Source organism: Scleropages formosus, chromosome 4, assembly GCF_900964775.1.
Source record: "Scleropages formosus chromosome 4, fSclFor1.1, whole genome shotgun sequence".
NCBI lineage: Eukaryota > Metazoa > Chordata > Actinopteri > Osteoglossiformes > Osteoglossidae > Scleropages > Scleropages formosus.
In genome coordinates, this window is record NC_041809.1 from 4,259,465 (window position 1) to 4,278,884 (window position 19,420).

At 42.8% G+C, this 19,420-nt stretch overlaps 1 protein-coding gene across 7 annotated transcripts in view; it reads left to right on the forward strand.

Moving 5' to 3' along the window:
• tp53bp2a (tumor protein p53 binding protein, 2a) overlaps positions 1-19,420 on the forward strand; it is a 28,511-nt gene that overhangs the window by 970 nt on the left and 8,121 nt on the right. For 2 of the 7 annotated variants that reach the window (XM_018740178.2, XM_018740183.2), the window contains exons 3-11: positions 9,578-9,725; positions 11,033-11,146; positions 11,748-11,824; positions 12,300-12,401; positions 13,910-14,084; positions 14,422-14,603; positions 14,773-14,937; positions 17,715-17,762; positions 18,240-18,450. In XM_018740178.2, coding sequence (XP_018595694.2) covers positions 9,578-9,725; positions 11,033-11,146; positions 11,748-11,824; positions 12,300-12,401; positions 13,910-14,084; positions 14,422-14,603; positions 14,773-14,937; positions 17,715-17,762; positions 18,240-18,450 — 1,222 coding nt within the window. Of the gene's footprint in view, positions 1-9,577; positions 9,726-11,032; positions 11,147-11,744; positions 11,825-12,299; positions 12,402-13,909; positions 14,085-14,421; positions 14,604-14,772; positions 14,938-17,714; positions 17,763-18,239; positions 18,451-19,420 lie in introns of all 7 variants that reach the window. The other 5 variants (XM_018740179.2, XM_018740177.2, XM_018740180.2 and 2 more) reach the window with 3 other exon arrangements.

Here is a 19,420-nt window from a genome sequence, read left to right on the forward strand (position 1 = left end):
AACACCTCCGTCTTTGTTTTTCTTTAGATGATTTTTTTTTAACCCAGCACTGTAATTTATTAACGATATACACCATGTTTCTTGCACATTTTGTTTGGTCTTTTCCGCGGTAATTTCACAGAGAAGGACGTCGTGTGATGTCCGCGCGCTCCATACCTCGGACGCTTTGTCACGCATCCTGCGCGCGCCGCTATCACTGGAGACATCATCTCGCCTCTGTCTCGCGGGTCGGAGCGGGTGATCAGTGATCGTAGCCCCCCCTTCAGTTTTAAAGCAAACCTTAATATGATCGGCAATATTTCTTTAACTCCCTTGTACATGTTTTTGCCTGGCTGTAGTGAATAAAAACGCAAAAAATCAAACACCGATCTATGGATTGTACAGTAATAACAAAACACGAGCTTGTCGAGACTGTTACGGGTTATCAAAACGAATTCTTTAGTCAATCCAGTTTTTGTTCCCAGTCTTCATTCAGTTTGTTGCTGCAATTTATTATAAAGCAATTTTAGTAAACGTTACATTGCATAATGCATAAAAATTAAGTATCCTATTGTAGTATTCTGAAAAATGATATATAGACTCCATTTCTGGTTTCCTGGGTTATTCAGAGGTTTTTAGTTTAACGCTTGAAAAAGCAGAGTTGAATTATTAAACTGGACACAGATCTGAGATCAAACGCTCCAGGAGAACTTCCACAGTGGGGTCATGTTTCAGCTCTTTCTATGGTCATTGCTTGTAAATCGGGTCCTGGTAGCATCTGCTGCTTGGCTGTGGCCCTCAGCAGGAGGAGATTATACAGGGCTGCATACAGGCTTTGCCTCCAGTACGTGCTGGCTTATTTTTCCATGACTATCTCCTTATAACAAGGGGCTCAGTGCCCCTTGGTTCTGGTATTGTCTGGTTCTTCTTGTCAGTGGGCCCACACCAGGACAGGGTTGCCTTTGTGTGTATGTGTGAGCTGTGCAGCTTGCAGCGATTATACAAATTTGTCCTTTAAAGATTTACTTAAAGTTGACGTGGTCCTGTTTTCACATTTTAGTTAATTTCCAATGCCACAGGACAGCATGTTAAAAAGCTTAGAGCTCAAATGTTTCTGTAATTTTTTTAGAACTGCGTTTGCTGTTTAGAATATACTTATCTGTGCACCCCCCCCCGCCAAATAAATGTGATGTGTATTACTTAAGGCTGAATTTAAAATTGCTGACAGTGTTGTCTTGGAAGTGCAACACAGGAACATGGCTCTCACTTGAGAACAGTTTTTTTCACCCAAGATCCTCTTAGTGCAGAACAGGGCTCAACCTTAAATTCCTGTTTGGATCTGAGAAGTCAACTGTTAGCCAGCTGTGAAGGCTAGAGGTTACACTTTACTGTGACTAAGTGGATGATTTTCTCTGATTATCGGCACTGCAGGCCCAGCACAACACCAAAGTAATCACAGTAGCTTCAAGCTACGATGTGTTTCCGTTGGGGCTTCCAGCCACCCTGGAGACTTCCCTGGGCGTTGTAGTTCAAAGTCACAGTCAGCAATGGACTTTAGCTCTCTCCTGGACAGGGCTACCTTGCTAGTGAGTGAACTTTTCTGGTCTTGTTTCAGAACTCTGTCCCAGGCTGCGTGCCCTCCAGGGACTAGGCGGATGCCCTGCTTAGCAGGTTGTTTGGATAATGGGGAATGGCCTTCTGCTAATTCTGCCCAACGTTCTGGGGGCATTGGGGTGAAACGATGGTGGTGTAATTAGACCTGACTGTTCTGTCATTTGAATATGAAACTCTGTGGTAACAGGAGCCTGGATTCCCTTGCAGAATTAATGAGCAGTTTAGGAAAAGGGGCGTTTTAATGTTTTTGTTTGTGAATAAAGGTATACGGTCTGTAACTTGCATATGATCGCTTTGCTCTGATGCACAAACACCATAAGGGACACAACATTAATCACAGGTGAGAAAGTGATTTCAGTCACTGCCTTCTATTATGCAATCTATGATGGCCATTCCTACCAACTGACATTCTCCTGCCAAGACACCATTTACTCAGCATGGATAAATGATTAAAAAAAATTTAGTCTAAAAATAAGGATCAGTAGTTCACTAGCTACACAATGGGTCCCAGTAAGTCCTTGTTGCAGCATGAAAAAGACAGCATTGTGTGTGAAATGCTGGAGAACACAGATAAGAGCTCCCCTCCCCTTTTGGTCAAACGAATAAAGGTCCAGCATGGGGTATGGTGTTCGTATTACAGTTGTCTTCAAGTACTTCAGTGCAACCAGGGACTCTGGGTACGGTAGGTGCTGATTGTATAGCAAGGTGATAGAAAGGGGTGCAGCAGAGACTTTAACTTAAGTAATTTCTGCTTATCTAGACATCTTCTAAATGTAACCATAATTTAAATTTCATACTGAAAGCAAAATCTGGATTCTGACACAGATCTGTCCTGGCCAGCATTGTGGGGTTTAGAGATCTTTGTAATCTTTTTTGAAAGTGAATATTTTTAAAAAAAAATATTTTCTGAAGGTGAATGAAACTTCACACGTTAAGTGCACCAAACTTGGTTTTATTAAGTATTTAAGAGCTATAGTGGGAAAGAGTGGGTGATGTGGTAGATGTGAGCCTGATGGGTGAAAAGTGACTCCTCATTTCTGCACTCGATGTCGAACTGTGGTCCAGATATACTGCACTGGGGCGCTGGACTGGGTCCTCTGCTGTTCAACGTGGCCAATGGCTCGGATTCAGCTGAACCTTCCAAGCCTCCTCTCCAAAGGCATCTCTTACTCTGGAGTCACAACAGTGGTGACTTTAATTATAGGTGGCATCTTGCCAAAACCACCTAAAGATGAAGTTTAAACTTTGTTTTGTAAAATGGAGATGCTTGGCTGTTGTGGACTTGACAGCAATTTTGGAGTAATTTGGGATACTGTGGCTTTGTATAAATTCCCCCCCCCCCCCCAAAAGGGAAGGCATTGGATGCATGATAGGAGCTGTGGAGTCTGTCCATGTGTGTAAATGCACTCATTTTGCCCAGTGGTATGAGGAGCTACTCAAAAAAAAAAAAAATTTGTAGAAAATTGTGGAATGTCAGCTGTGGCCCTTATTTGCAGAAATGTTGGGAACTAGCTCAGTTTCTGTGTTGTGAGCTCTGTTGTGTGGGAACTAGATATTCTTGTATGGCTTTGGGACTGTGTGGAGGAGTGGGTCAGATCACTGGATCAACATCAACCTTGATCCTCTCCACTTAGCAGCTGTATGAGCCACTGCATTATGTCCGGTAACACTACCTTCCACAATGGCTGCAGTTTGTCGTGGCAACAGACGCCACAAGGTGTTATGCTTAATATGTAGGCACCACAGTCACCTGGATTCCTCTTGTATATACAAGAATGACAAGGAGGCAGGTTATTGGAACCAAAGAGGCAGGAATCTCCTGAAAGACATTTCTGCTGGTGTATTACGGAAGGCTTGTGATCTTGATGATTTTTATCCATAACTGCTTGTCCAATTCAGGGTCATGGTGGTCTAAACCCTGTCCTGAAACATAAGATCATGAGGGCAGGGCAAGTTCTCACACACATACAAACGGGAAAATTCAGTCGCCACTCCCCTGAAACACTCACGAACATGAGGGCGTTCATAACTAACAGTAATGTAAAAAATACATTTCATGATGTCAGCTGTCGGATAATGTGCTTATGAAGGACACTGTCCTGGGATGTTTGTTGTGACTTTGTTGGCTGATTGGCAGCTCCACTGTCTGTAGCAGTTGCCCGTGTTTGTCCTGCACTGTAGTAATTGGATTCCAGGATTGCCGATTGGGCCCCGGCTGTCTGGCCTGCTCAAGCACCATGTCTAATAAGTGGCCTGGCCTGTTGTGTATCTGTCCTGTTCTTCCTTCCTGGCTGCCTGTCTGGTCACCACAGAGCAGCATTCTGCAACCACCCCACCCTGATGGACATAGCCCCTAGCCCCAAAGAGTGACACCAGTGATTACGGTTACCCTGGCTATGTTGTCTGTCCACTGCGAAAATCCTCTATGTGAGAGTTTCCATGGGAGATAGTTTCCTTAAGGGGAGGACACATTACTTAAGGTGTGTGTGGTGGGTCATCTCTCACCAGTAGTGTTGCTCCTGCGGGTTCTTCTCCACATGCCTTTAATTCATCTATGATCAAGTATCTCACATGTCTGTAGAAAGATGTGAGATCTTATTTTCAATCTTCAGCAGCTCTTTCTGTGGAATCATTGTTTACACTGGAGGAAAAAGGTACAATGACTTGGATTTTCATTGTGGTCTCCAGTTCTCAAACTGGCTACTACTTTTTATATTACATTTTGCAGCTCCAGGAATTTAAGGCCATTGGGGGAAATGTGACTACTGTGGGTTTCTCATAGTCGTCTGAGATTCCAGTGACCTGTTATTAGCTGGTGTGGTCTAGCTTCTGTTTGGAAACCCCTGAGTCCATGTCAGAGGGTAGTTTTCATTTGACATTTATTCATTTAGGAAATGTTTCTTGCAGTGATTGGTATTTAGACAAATTTTATTCCAAGGTGACTTAAATGTCAGATACAACAATCACTCACCTGTCTATTATACATCACTGACATACATGAGTGCAAAAAAATCACACTTCATAATAAGATCAAGCATTCAGTAAGGAGTAGGGCTGCTCTTTGCCTTCAGAACAATGTCAGTCCTTCTTGGAATGTTGTCATACAAGTCCTCAACTGTGTGTAGGGTGATATTGCACCATTCTTGAAAAACTTGGTTCTTTGACAGGTTGAGGTGAGGAGCTACTTTGCACCCTGTGCACAAGAAACTTGCTGGAAGGTTCAATGATCTTTGCATTTTGTCACATTTGACTTTATGTTGTTCACAAAGCCGTTATCTTGGAATATAGGAACTTTGAGTGAATTGTGTTTGCACCATAAGGTGCAGCCTGTCCTGTAAAATGGATTCATTCTTTTGAACCATTCAGAACAATTGTTGGACCTAATTACTCCCCCAGGATGGGTTCCCCATCATGTTTTAACAGTTGGAAACAAACATGTGTTGAAGGCATTCTTTGGCTTTCTCCAGACACATTCATATGTAGGAAATGGGGTGAAAGATGACTCATTGGACAATATTTTTCATTGCTTTTGGGGGCTGGGTTTGGTTATTAAATAAGCTCTTGCATCTTTGCCTTGGATACAAGTAGTTTCTGAATGGCAGCCCTGCCATAAAATCCTCACGGCATATAGTTTTTAAGACTTGGTGGTTCAGTTGTCATCCTTTTTGGATGTTGCTGACACCTGTTTGTTCTAGTCCTTCCTTGCTCCCCATCCCAAACAAAGGGAAGACATGGACTCTTCATTGCCTTGTATTTGCCTGCTTCTTTGCTTCGTAGTTAATGTCCTAAGTTGTAAAGCTACCCCCAGCCTTGTGTAACCCCTCCCTGAGGGAAATGGGGGGGGCACTTTTTGAAAAAATGCCAGGCTCCACCCACTTCACTCTGTAATTCCTTTCTGAGCTAAAGCTTAAAGCAGCTTTTCTGTAGCTTCTACTTGTTGGCTAGGCCCACTGCCTTTTGGAGTGCTGCTGTGCAGTGCTGTGTTTTTGTATCAAAAGCCCATTTAAACGTGACAGGATATCAACATACATAATAGATTTGTGAGTGTGATCATCCACTTTGTTATGCATGTTCAGAAACCCCTGCTACTGTATCTGTAGCACAATGTGAGCACTTCTGTCTGACTGATACTCTGTACAAATACCCATTAGTCCAAAGTTCATGTGCTGCTGTTCGCCGTACCGGACACAGGTTTCCTGTTCGTCGTGTCCCCAGGCCTCAGGACCTTATGTGCTTGTTCTCCTTGCACTCCACCCCTTTTCCCCCCTCAAGGCCAGGGCAGATCAGTGACCGCCTGCTTATTGTCTGTCTGTCCCACGTGGTCTCTTTGCCCTGCCGTCATGGGAGCTGTCTAATGAAGTCAGAATCATGTCAGCCCTGGGGACATCTACCAGGACTTGCGGCTCATGGCTTCATACCTCAGTTTTGCAGGGGTTGCCGCAGTTATGGCTGGTAGGTGATCAGTTGAGGGTTACTTGTGATATGGTTGTAATAAAATGACATTCTGCCTTGAGAATGAGTAGAGGGCGGCAGGGGTATAATGGTTAGAACAATCCCCTTGCAATTGGAAAACCCGAGTTTAAATCCTCTTCCTGCTGAAATACCCTTGATCAAGGTACTTAGAATAATTTGATTATAAGAAAATTAAAACCATATTTTTATTATGGCCTGTGATGCCTGTTTGTGTGGGAACGATGAATAATTGATCCCCCATTCCGATGATTCTTCCGTAACTGAAAGCTCCCATGTTACCACTTGTAGTAGGAAAACTCATATTGATCTGACAGTTTATCTGCCTTTATGCGCATTATTTTCTCTAAACAATTGTTGAAAAATCCATAGTAGACAAAACTGGCAGGATAGCTGCTTTTTTTTGTGTTTTGTTGAAGATTAGGTGTCCTGTATTTTTAGCATATCAGTTAGTCTGCTATCTTATAGTCCCTTTAACTCAAATTTGGTGCAACAGATGGCACTTGTATCTCTCAGCACCTGAGCTGTGTGACTGGATGTGGGTTTGATCCTTCCCAGTCTGTAAGTTTGGTTTTTTTTTTTTTTTTTGCATTTTCTCTGTGTTTGTGTGGGTTCCCTCAAGGTGCTCTGGTCACTTTTCACAGTCTGAAGACATCCTTGATGCAGATTGGTGGCACAAAAATTGCCCATAGTATATGTAACATATAACATATATACATTACTGTTGCATATAGATGGGTGAATGGTTGTATGGAGTTTAACGCAGTATAGCATTGCAAGTTCCCTTTTGTGTCTGCTAAATACAAAATAGTAATCATATAAATCTACTATATGTATAAACAAATGTATCTGCATGTTGGGAGGATGGAGGAAGGGATAAATTCATGTGCATATAAAAGTCCTTTGCTCTGCATAGCTTTGTGAAGTTAATTTGGCCACCTTTTCCCCAGTCCCCATCCACCCTCTTGCTTATCTAAGTGCTTGTGACATTTCAAACCTCTGCTGTTTGAGTCCCTACAAAAGCGTTAGAATATACCATGGACTGATAGTTTGCGAAGTTGTTAGTTCCTGGAAAGCCTGGTGGCATTGTTTGAACTGTAGGTCTTGAGCTGTTGAGTAAATGGGTCTATGCTTAGTTAATCTCTGTAACCTTCTGAAATTTCAACAGCAGTTTAGATCTTATGGGCTCTCTTAGCAAAGGGACGACTTTTATTTTGAGACTTGTCTGTGTTTACCAAACTTTTGGTCTGTGTGTCTGTGCAGGTGTTCCAGTAGTCGTTCCCATACAAAATCACTGTTTTGGATTCAAAGGGCTGTACGGTAAACCTGAAATGTGGACTAGGAGTAATTTTTTTTTTTTTTTTTGTAAGAAAACCAGCAACTCCCAAGTTCTTACGTACTTGGAGCATTAGGAACCTAGTATTTATGGATGTCACATTTGTTTGGTAGAGGGTGCTTTCCTTGTCTTTAAGAGATTCTGTCCCTTGATTTCATTTCTTCTGTTCATCAGTCTGCAGATTGGGTTGGTTTGTTTTCATGGCTGACCCCAGGCAGGATGCTCAGATCTTCCTGTAGAGGTGTTTTTGCCCAGGGGGACCTTCTCTTGACATATTCTTGGGCTACTGGGTATGTCCTCTTACTGGTTCTTAGAGCTCTTCATTCGTAAGCAAATACCTGCAATTCGGCTCACAGTTGTGGTCAAACCTGTTTTAAGTGGAAAAGGGTGCACCTTCAGCCATGACATGTGCTTTGTTTCCTTGAAGTGGAAGAGGTGACGGTTTTGATAATTAACCATTGACAGCAAATAGAAATGTTATGTCATTAGCCGGGGGAGGTGGTGTTCTTTTAGTGTGTTTAAGAAAGTTTAATTTATGAAACCATGTGGCTCAGAACAGAGCACATGGCAGCTGAAATGTGGTATACTTACTGTCAACAGAAAAGAGCTTTTAAGACAAAGCACAGTTGATAAGTTCTTTTTTGGGCTGATCCATATTTCTTTCATATGGAAATGGAACTTAACTGGCTAATTTTTCAGTAATCTCCCCTTGAAAGATGAATATTTATGATACATAGAACAGTCCCAGGCAGATCATAGCATTCCTACAAGTTCTGAATCTAGAAAAATACTAGGTTGTAGAAAATTGTCCAGTTCTTATTGGCCTTAATGCTTCAGAACTTTAGTTTGCTCACTTGTATCTGATACAAAAGGGAAATATGCTTTTGTGAATTTCAGTTGGATGCCCTTATTTTATGGTTACCTTGCCAACCTCTGCATGCCTGTGAATAACACAATACAGCTTGTACAGGTGTATTTTGCTTCTTGTGACCTATTGACCAAATGTCTCTCCAGCGTGCTAATTGGCAGCAATGTTTGATAGAGTGGACAAAGAATTGCACATCCACACAAAACACATGGCTTTTTTCATCTGCCTTGGCAGCTGGTAGCATAGCTATTAGAGCTGCTGCCTTGTCACCCAAAGGTTGTGACAGTTTGAATTCCTCCTCCAGCTATAGTACCCTTGAGCATGGTACTTACCCCAAAAAAAATTCTCCAGTAAAATTACTCAGTTGTATGTAAATAATTAAAATTGTAAGTTGCATTGGAGAAAAGCGGTAGTCAAATTGATAAGCCTAAATGTAGCTTTTTCTGTTTAATGTTCCTCATTGCCGGTGTAACTCCTACATCCATCTGTTTTCCCAGTGGTACCAGATACTTTGGCTGGGATTCAGGGCTTCTGCCCTTTAGGGGTTTACACTTCAGAAACAGGATAGCTGCAGGTGCATTCAAGGCCATGTGGTCAAGTCTAAGAATTCCAAGGACAGTAATGTAATTTTGTATCTTGGGGGGGTGGGGGTTAACTTAAAAAAGCATGGACAAAGCTAATGACTTGGTTGTGACTTCTTGCACTACAGTTTTTCCAGATCCTAATAGCCCTGTGTTCTCAGTGGAATTGCATAAGGGAGTAGTCCATGCAGGTTATGCAAGCCTTTTCAGTATTTGGAAAGACTTGTGTTCCAATCTCAGTCTTCAGTCCAAAATAGACTGAGTGCCACTGGTAACCATCTGGTCTATGGGCATCAGTAGTAGTTATGCAACTGCTTTTTCTTCAAGCATTGGCTGTGTAAGTTGTCAGTGGCCTTTCTGCGACACTGGCCTGCTGATGGGAGATAGTGCAGGTGTCACACTAGTGTTTTAGTACAGTGAGAAGTGGACTCCAGTAGCACCCAAGTCTCATTTCAGGATTTTTTTTTTTTATATATCACCAAGATGGTATGAGAGAGCTGAAAAATAAAGGTAGTCAAACACACCTTGTTGAGTGTAAACATCCCTCCTGGAAATGGGCCAGTTATGTAGTACTAGTATGAAACTCCCACTTGTATCTGGACGATAAAATTATATTTAAACTGCTGTTTTTCAAAGCAACACTTTACAATTTTCTGCTGGTTACGTTATATTTAGTCCGTGTCTCTCAGAACGCTATTACATGCCTGATATTTACCGGTTCCCCCACAGATGTTTCTGACTGTGTACCTCAGCAACAATGACCAGCATTTCACAGAGGTGCCAATTACACCGGAGACTGTTTGCCGCGATGTAGTGGAACTGTGTAAGGAGCCGGGTGAGGAAAACTGCTACCTGGCCGAGAGGTGGCGTGGTTCAGGTGAGCTGCTTTTCAGAAGTATTAATATGTGTGGCATTGGGAAATGTTTGCCCGTTTTGAAATTCTATATGACATACTTGCCAGGCTAAGATGTATCAGCCAGTTTAATTAGTTCAGTTGTTAACTTGGTTATAAACCATTAGGAGAGAGTCTCGCAAACATCTTTGTTTAATATGTAAGATGTCGTTTCTCAAAGTAAGGTTCTGATGGCAGAAGAGTAATGGAGAGAACCAAGGCCAGATTTGTTCACAGTAGTTTCTACATTTAAATCTGCAGTATGTACGGTACTGCAGACTTGTAACATCTCTAGCTGGAGACTTGCAGCATTAGTGTTCTAAGAATGAGATCTGTGTCTTTTTCCCACTTTTTTGACTTTCTTCCTGTAATGTAAGCTCTCTGGTTCTGGAGAGGACTTGAATAAATGCTAGCATGGCAGGTCCAACCAGCCTCCTCTTCTACTGCATTTCAGTTCAGCACATCTTCTTGGTCAGAAGTACAGATCTGAACATACGCACCTTGTATGTGCAAGCATTGTGATAGGTCGGGACCAACGTTGGGGGATTAGGGGTGGAGAGCTGGGTGTATCAGGTTTCGAAAGCCAGCTGGGCTGTCAGTGCTCTAGTGTGCTCAAGTACCTAGATGTTCACGTTGAATGGTAGTCATGACGACGCTGCTGCAGCGACAGCTGTAGACACTTGAGCTGTGGAGCTTCCAGAAGGTTACCTTGAAAGAATTGTGGACAAAGAAGACTGTGACCTGTCCTCTTGTAAATACAGCCCTTATTCCCTTCAAAATTGTGTCCTCCCTCAATGTTTTAGTGGGTCTGAGTACACTTTTTTTTTTTTAAATTAATTTTGGTAGTAAAATACCAAAATTGTCTGTACAGTCTGACTTGTTTTAAGTGTCCATCAAAATTATCAATGAGCTATCAATGACGCCAAGAGGATCAGAGAATGTTAGCTCTTGACGTGTAAAATAAATAGTGACAAAGTCCTCTTGGCATTCAGCGCTAGTCAGAGCAGTCTTGCAGGGTGTGCAGTGGGCATGTCAACATTGTTGATTCCATAATTTGTTTGCTTTTGAAGCTTGTTTCTACCAATGTAGAGTTCATTGTACAGTTTTGATGAAGGGAATGCCACTTGTCCACTTCCTCATAGGAAGTCCCCAGAGTAACACACACATTAAAAATTGGCAGAAGTGAAAAGAAGAACCTTAAGCCTAAGTCTGGGGATGTCATTATAAACAGGTGCAGCTGTTTGACATAATTTGAAACAGATCTGTTGACATTTGATTTTCCTCTGTTGTAGAGCGAGCTGTTGGTGACAACGAGCGAATGCTGGATATACTGCAGCATTGGGGCCCGCAGAGGTCAGAGGTGCGATTTTTCCTGAGGCATGAGCGGGTGCCCGGCCGTGAGTCAGGTGAGCCACCAGTGTCAGGGAGGTGTGATAGATCAGGGTACGGTGGAACAAGAGTTTGGGCCTCAATAGGATGTCACGTGAAAATTTCAATCCTCTGTCATCAGTGTTTCCCCCCCCCCTTACCCTGCCACCTCAGCTTTTCTGCCAACATCCAGTAAAGATGTTTTTATTGCATTTTCTCTGAGATGTATGTCACTTTGGAGAAAAGCATCTGCTAAATGAATAAATGTAAATGTAATGAAGAAGCAAACAATTACACTTAGTTTACTAAAGCTAATAAAGTCAGACATGAGTTATGGTCTCAGTATGTCTCCACCTTAAATTTCACAAAGATCCCCAGAAATCCAGAAACCAGGGCAGTTAATGGTCATGGAGGCAGATGTGGACACTGCTTATAAGTTGAGCTTTGAGTGCCAAGTAATTTGAATACATTTGGTACCATTTCCCATTAAGATACAAGTTTCTGTGTAGGTGTCCTTTTCAGAAACATTCTGTCACTGTCTTCCTGCTACTGCCTGTGACACACTCCCATCAGACCATGTGCTGTTGTGCTGCTTGCTGATCTCTGTCCTTTTGTTAAAAGCGACATCCTATTTAGCAGGTGGATCCAGGGGACAGGATCATACAGTCAAAAGGAATGGGGTGAAGACCCCGATGGACAGACGGATGGAGAACGGGGTGAGTACAGCTGCTCTGTGGGAATGCATGGTCTTTCTGCTTCCCAGTTTTTTTTGAGGACACTGCAACATTTAAAACCACCAAAAGTGTCACCTTTTCTTCCAGTGTTTTTGGTCTTTTTACAGCACCTTTGTTTGAAACATTTCATTAGATGCCCAAAGGCAGCAGTTACCTGTGGCTTTCAAAAATGTTAGGGCTGGTGTTTCTGTTCCGAGGAACTGTCACTACAAGAGGGGAGGTGCTCGTTTCCTCACGTAAGCTCTGGGTATGCAGAGTGAGCTAACCGGAATGACGGAGTGCAGTTTACACTGCCCTGAGCAAAGACTAGTTCTGTTTTTGCAACGCTAAGTATGTTCACATCAACCTTCCCAAGGCAGTGCTGTGCGTTGCATTTCTGCTTTGGGAGTTTGGAGGGTGGTTCCTTTCACCTGTTACTACACCTCAGGAAGCTTACCATTGACAATTTCCTGTCCAGGTATCTGGGCCTCGCATGGACATGACACTGGCTGAGCTGCAGGAGATGGCTACCAGACAGCAGCAGCAAATCGAAGCTCAGCAGCAGCTCCTGGCCTCCAAGGTAGCAGTGTGACAGTGGGGATAGGGGTGAAGGGGTAAATGCTGGTCTCATTTTTATTGCCAGACATTGTCTGCATATTTTTAAAACAGCAGAGGCGGAACTTGTTAGAGTGCAAGTCTTATTCATTGTATCCAAATGTTATTAGTTTTCAAGAAAATGCAGATGATAGTACTACCAAATTGACAAGGACAGTTTTTAGTATTGCATCTGAAGAGAACACAACAGTGCACATCAGCCTTTTCTTACCATTGTGCTGATCATGCTCTGTCACAATTAGATTAAAACAATGGGATTAGGACCTTTGAGGCAATGAGATATAGTGACAGCTGGGGTAGGGCACAGGGGGGAGTTTAGTAGCCCAGCACCTTCACAGCTCTGTCTGATTGGTCTTCTGGGGGTTGGTGGGTCAACCTTGGTCTCTGAACTCATCACAAAAGGTCACAGCCAAAAACAGCAGCACAGCCGTTTCTACTCGCAAGACTCAGCAGCTCCACTCGGCCCCCTTGTCGGAGGAATTCAAATGAGATGTAGCTCCCTCATGTAAATCAGATGCAGATCACTGTTGGTCTCATGAACTTGCCTGTGAGGCATGCAAACAATTCACATGCTCAAAGTTCAAGAACGCTGAGACAGTAGATCAACCATGGCAAATCTGGCCGGGAAAAGCTCAATTCTAGGTTAAATGGTTAAGGGGGACACAATTTTAAATTAAAATGTTGTACTCTGTATATTCTGGGCGTGATGCATCACCCAAGGTTATTTGAATAAGGATTTGCATTATTTTCAGCACATATTATGATATAATGGTACAACTAAACTTTCAGTGGGCTGGAAAATAAGGAAGATGTGAAGACAAGGTTAAATATGTCTACATTTGTATGTAGATATTGGTTCCGCTGTTAAGTATAGATATGTTGAGAATGTATTTTGAGTTTTGCTGTAAATCTTAAATGTCTTTGATCTGGAGCCATGAACATCATATTTTCCTTCTGAAATGAATATTTGAGTTCATTCATTCACCAATAACCGCTTGTACGATCTAGGGTAACAGTGGTAGAGGCTGTAGAGAAACGGTATGAGCCAGGGTACACCCTAGACACTCAAGTCCATCGCAAGAGTCTCTCACACTGTACAAGATTTGAACCCATGTCTGAACCCAGTTATGTAGCGCCACCATGCTGATTTGACTCCTCAACTATCAGTTCCACTTGGTGTCATGTTAGGGTTAGTTGAATTATAACCTGATGCAAATTTTTCATCTAGCATTGCTGAAGGCCCCAAACCAAATTGATTTCCTCATGGAAGAGGCTTAGAGATCCTTTTGTCTGTTTTTGTTTTGTGAAGCCTTTGTCAGAGTGCTTCCCAATATTGAGTAATTACTCAAGAATTTAAACTTGCAATTTAAACATTTTGGTTGGAAGCTGAGTTCCTGAACTGCAGCTCTGTGATGAGTAAGAGCATAAAAGGCATTAGGACAATACTGATCATTCCTTCCGTGGGTCTGGCAGGAGCAGCGGCTGCGCTACCTGAAGCAACAGGATCAGCGGCAGCAGCACCAGGCATCAGAGCAGGAGAAGCTCCAGCGGCTGCGTGAGAGGGCTGAGACTCAGGAGGCACGACTCAGGAAGGTGCGCTCCCTCAAGGGCCAGGTGGAGCAAAAGCGCCTGAGCAATGGCAAACTAGGTGAGCCCTGCTGGCCCCTCATCTGTACACGTAGTGGTCTGCCTTTTTTCTTTTAATATATAATTATAGTGCTGTCAGCAATTCTGTGTTCTGTTTTTGGGTGGTTTCAGACAATTTCTGTTCCAGTAATTTTTATTTTTGATAAATGAAAAAGCTTCTATGCTGGACCTGATGGCTCTGTTCACAGCTGGTGGTGTGACATTCCCTTGAGCTGCACTGTCTGCAGTTTTACATAATCCTTCAGATATTAATGTATTTAGAGCTCAAAACTCCTGCTCACCTCAGTTTTTTCGTTGACCCTAAATCCAACAAGTTTTTTCTTTCTCGGGTCCTACAGTGGAAGAGATTGAGCAGATGAGCAGCTTGTTCCAGCAGAAGCAGCGAGAGTTGGTGGCAGCTGTGTCCAAGGTGGAAGAGCTCAGCAGGCAGCTGGAGATGCTCAAGAACGGCCGCATTGACGCCCTCCAGGATGGTCAGGGGTCTGTAGCCGAGCTAGACCGTCTGTACAAAGAGCTCCAGGTGAGCCATGGGACAAGAACCACCTAAGGGTTACTTGCTGACCTGGATATTTATGTTCTGCACCTTTAGCAGCATGTTTGAGCAGTGTATTTTTACTTGTCTGTCAACGTGCTGAAGTTTTCATACCTGCAGTCTTGTGAAATTTCTTCTTTTCACCCTGAACCACCAGCTGAGGAACAAACTGAACCAGGAACAAAATGCCAAGCTGCAGCAGCAGAGGGAGAACCTGAATAAACGCAACCTGGAGGTGGCAGCCATGGACAGGCGTGTTGCAGAGCTTCGTGAGCGCCTCTGGAAGAAGAAGGCCACACTGCAACAGAAGGAAAACCTACCAGTGAGTACTGACCCCTGATCTCTTCTTTCAAGTATGATGTGCCTTCTTGCTGAGCTTCCTGACTGTTGCTTCTTTCCAGACCTGTGTGACCCCTACAACTACATACTCTCCACTTTGACTCTGTCCTGAAGGGTGGATATCATTTTGGATTTGATTAGTATCAATGGAATAAAGTGAAAATGACAGTATATTGAATAAACTAATGTAATATAACACGTTATACTATATAATGTTTTATCACAGATTTTTTTTTTTTTTTTTTTTTTCCTGGCTTTATTTTTAGTTTTTTCTCTTTCTGGGGAACATCTTATCTCTAACTCACATGTAGTGTTAGTTTGGTCTAGCATTGCCTTTGGCCTTCGATTGTCCTTGGAGGTTACATCTAAATTTAAATTGCAGGAATGTTAAAGGTTCTACATCTGACAACTTTTTTTGCTATTCAGTGCTGAGGGGATAATGGTGAATTAATGCTAAAACCGTTTGTGTCCAGAATTCTTATCTGGATGTTGAAAGTAATGCCTTGGTGGCTTAACATTGAAGTGTATACATATATCTGATGCTGACAAATGATTCTGAGATGCTGTTCTTCATGCAGCATCTGTTCTTCAAAGTCTATCACAGGGTGCAGATCTGAGTTTGAATGGTGACTTTGAGCCAAAATCAGCTTGAATGTATGCAGTTAAGGAGGATCTGTTTTCTGTTTTCCTTCTTTTGTTGCTTGTCTACAGCTGGAATTAAGTTTCTTCTGAAAATGTGTAGTCTGGGGTATATTTATTCCCAATGGAGTTGAGATTGTCCTGATTGGCATCATTGTTCTGAGGGGGGTGGGATATAAAGGAAGCCATAAAATCTTGTTGAAGGGTTTATTTATCGTATAGTCAAAAACAGATCTTTAGCAACATAAGGCAAGCTTTAAGCTGTAAAATTGGTCTCATATAGCCGAAGTTTAACATCGGTATCATCGATGTTCATCAAATCCACTGGTATGGGTGTGTACATGGGGCATTAATCCAGCAGATGTTTTGTAGTTTGTTGCTGCTCTCCGCATGGGCATCCAGGGCTTTCTGCTACTCCCATTTTGTACGTGTGTGCTCTGAATTGGCTGTGCCTGGCGCGTAATCAGTGTCGGGTGTAGCTGGCTTCCAGGCAGTTCAGAGGGTGGCACTGGGATAAATCTGTGTAGCCATGAGTCACCGTCCATTGCTTTTGCCACTCAGCTTCCGCCCAGGCCTTCAGTGACATGCCACCGCTGCTGTCAAGCAGTTGCACCACGCACCGATGGAATAGTCTTCGAGATTTCAGGCGCAGTTGCTTTTGTTGGCCAGAGGTAATAGCGGTTAGGTGACTGTAAAGCAATGACCTTTTATTGTTTAAGGAGTGTTTTGCTAATGCTATGCATTGTGCGTTTCTCCTGGTATCAGGAGAAGGTATGCGGCTTACAACAGGTAGGTAATTTGTTGGTGTGGAGCGGATGTAGCCAGATATAACTCTCATTGTGATGTTCAAAGCACAGGCTACTTTTTCTTGAAGGGGTGATCTGTGAGTGCCCCCTATGGGTGTGTGAGGTTCCTACACATTGCAGGTAGCTTGTTGGTTGTGTTAACAGAAGCTCGGCGTCTGTAATTGGCATGGACTTCCATGTGGAATCATGTGATTTGTGCATCATTAAGCAAGCTAGCAGGAGCTACAACCCAGGAGTGCTGGTCTATCCCAGCAGGTGCTGGAACTTCAGGCTCAGCCTGGCACAATGAATGAAACTGGCTGAGTGAAATTAAATGAATTTAACAGAAAATTCAAAAGTAGTTCAGTCTGATGGTTAAATTTAGTGTAAATTTACCAATTTGTGCTGAATTGTAAACTGTAAAATGAACTCTATATTGTCAGAGGGAATCACTTTCTTATTCCATGACTTATACTGCTTCTGGTGAAACCAGAACAAAGGTTTTTAACCCTTTCTAAGCTATGGACCTCTTTAGCATTTGAAAGTCCACCTTCTTGAAAGATCTCAAATTTGAAGAAAATATTGCACTGAATTTAACAAACTTTATAAACGTATAGGTAGAAGGAAATGTAAACTCTAACACCAAGCATCAAGTTTAGAGATTTCGAAGCAGCTCTGTTCTTCGTAGAGCCCCTGAAGCCCCTCCACAGATCAGGTTAAAAATCCCTGGACTACAGGAATAATACATTTCCAGCCAATATGTTAATCAAATGCCTTCAAAATTGGCTAAAACTTTTTAGCTTCAGATGGTACTTTAATGAAAAACTTGCTCTATTTAGATCAGGGTTTGAATTGCATACTAGATTAACGTGGTGCAAACCCTGCCAGAAAATGCAGTTAACTCTTAAACCTCCCCTGTAATTACACTGTCCTCCAAGGGACTCCCTTCCCTTTTAAAGTACTCCACCTCAGTGAAATGGGGTTTGCTTTCTGAAGTTTTTCTGATGTAGAGGTATGATATTGTTGACCAAGAGCATATTGCCACAATGTTCTCAAAGGGCTTTCTGTGAGTAGGTAATTTAGTGCCACAGTGCCTGGAATCTTAATGAACTACACAGCCTGGTGCACAATGAAGATTGCGTTTACCCATTGCCTTTGCCAGGTTTTGGGGAACGGCTTGAAACCTCCCTGCCTGACACGTTCACTTCAACTTGAAAGGGGTTTTGAGGAACATCTCTTCCCTCTCTTGCTCTTTCTCACATGCTCTCTCGTTTCAGCTGCTTTTTGAGTGGTTGTGTAATAGTTCAGTCACAATTTGTCTTTTTGTTTTCTTAAGAATGGCTTTCCTGTTAAAGACAAGGCTTCAAAAGGCAATCATCACAAGGTAAAGCTAATGATGACGTCAACTTTTGACTGGGCTCCTAAATGCTCAGATGTTTCATCGTGTTCTTTTAAAGTGGAGTTGTCTGTCTTGCACCTGAATGTTAAGCACCAAACTTGTGTTGGAGTAAGCAGATTTGTTTTTAATTGTGTAATGGCATTTTGGCATTAATGTGAAGTGTTTTGTTTCTCATGTGGGTGACCCCCCCCCCGCCTACCGCAGAAAGGAAAAACTTATCTGCATGCATTTTTACATTATATGAACATGGATTTGCCATTCATATAACCTCATTCATTCTGTATTGTGTGTTCTATGGGGCAGTATAGGAAAAGACTGCGGACAAGTGGCGTGTGTTTTTTTTTTTTTTTTTTTTTTTTTTTTTTTAAAGTGTGGTAACTTGGCTACTCCTGGTCACTATGTGTGGTGGTCTGTGGCCAGTGTCATAACTTCTCGGTGCTGTGTTTTTGTTGCTTTCCACAGCTCCCCCCGGATGGACACCCACCTCAGCAGACTGGACCCTCACGGGTGGCAGCGGTGGGCCCCTACATCCAGTCGTCCACCATGCCCCGTAGCTCAGAGAGGCACGAGCAGCTGGTGAAGCCCACCTATCCTGACGGTACTGCCACCCTGCCCGTTCAAGACGGTCCCTTCAAAGTGCAGGTCCGCAGTGCTACAGGAACACCGTCTACAGGTACGCCAGGTGACCACTGCTGTGGTTTTCCAAAATGCAAGATTACAGTTCTGAAGGGTTTGCCTTTCAAAAGACTCCTATTCCGCTATAAGCCAGCACTTGTCAGCTCTGCATTCAGTTGGACATTTTTGCTGATCTTTCTGCTGTTTTAGGAATTTCTTGAATAAATCAAACCTGGTTTCACACAGTCAAGAACCATCTTGAGTCCTCCCCTAACATTTCTAGTTCAAAGTGGTTTGAACCGTTGAATTAGCAGCTCTATTAAATACATTTATGAAGTTATGAAAAAACCAGATTGCACTGGGGTCAACCAGAACTGGGGTTGAGATCTGTTCAGCTCTAGATCAATAAGTTAACAGCAAAGCTTTATACTACAGAATATCAATTTTTCTTAAATTATAAATAAGACTACTGGGGATCATAATGTCTTGCATTGTTCAGCTCAATACTTAAGCTATGGATAAACAATCTTTGGTGTTGCCTGTCATTTCAAGCCATAGACCTTATGCAGCAGTTGTTGACATGTCAAAGGCAGCGGACCACTGTTTCAACCTTTGTAACTTGTAGTTGGAACAGCTTAGCTCTTTGAGTTGCCAGACATGGCCTGTACCATCAATTAAGGTTCTGTGGTCACCCCGCAGGACCAGAGCAGCCCGGGGGACCCCCGTGGCTCTTGGTAGAGTCCAATTCTGAGGTCACTCTGAGCCCAGAAGGTACTGCACAAGTTTGGACTGACAGGCATTGGCAGTCTTGCAGTGGTGCAGTGCCCACCTGTGGATTTTGTTTCCTTTTTTCCTCCCTAGCTCTTTTCCACATGCTGCAAAACATTAACCAAGAAATTTAATGAGACCCTGATGCTCAGATGGGCCAGGAAGATAAGTGCTTTAGTATAAAGGAAATGAGTTACTCAGGGCCCAAGTATGGTTTTTTTTTTTTTTTTTTTCCCCCCCCCTTTTAAAACAACAATATA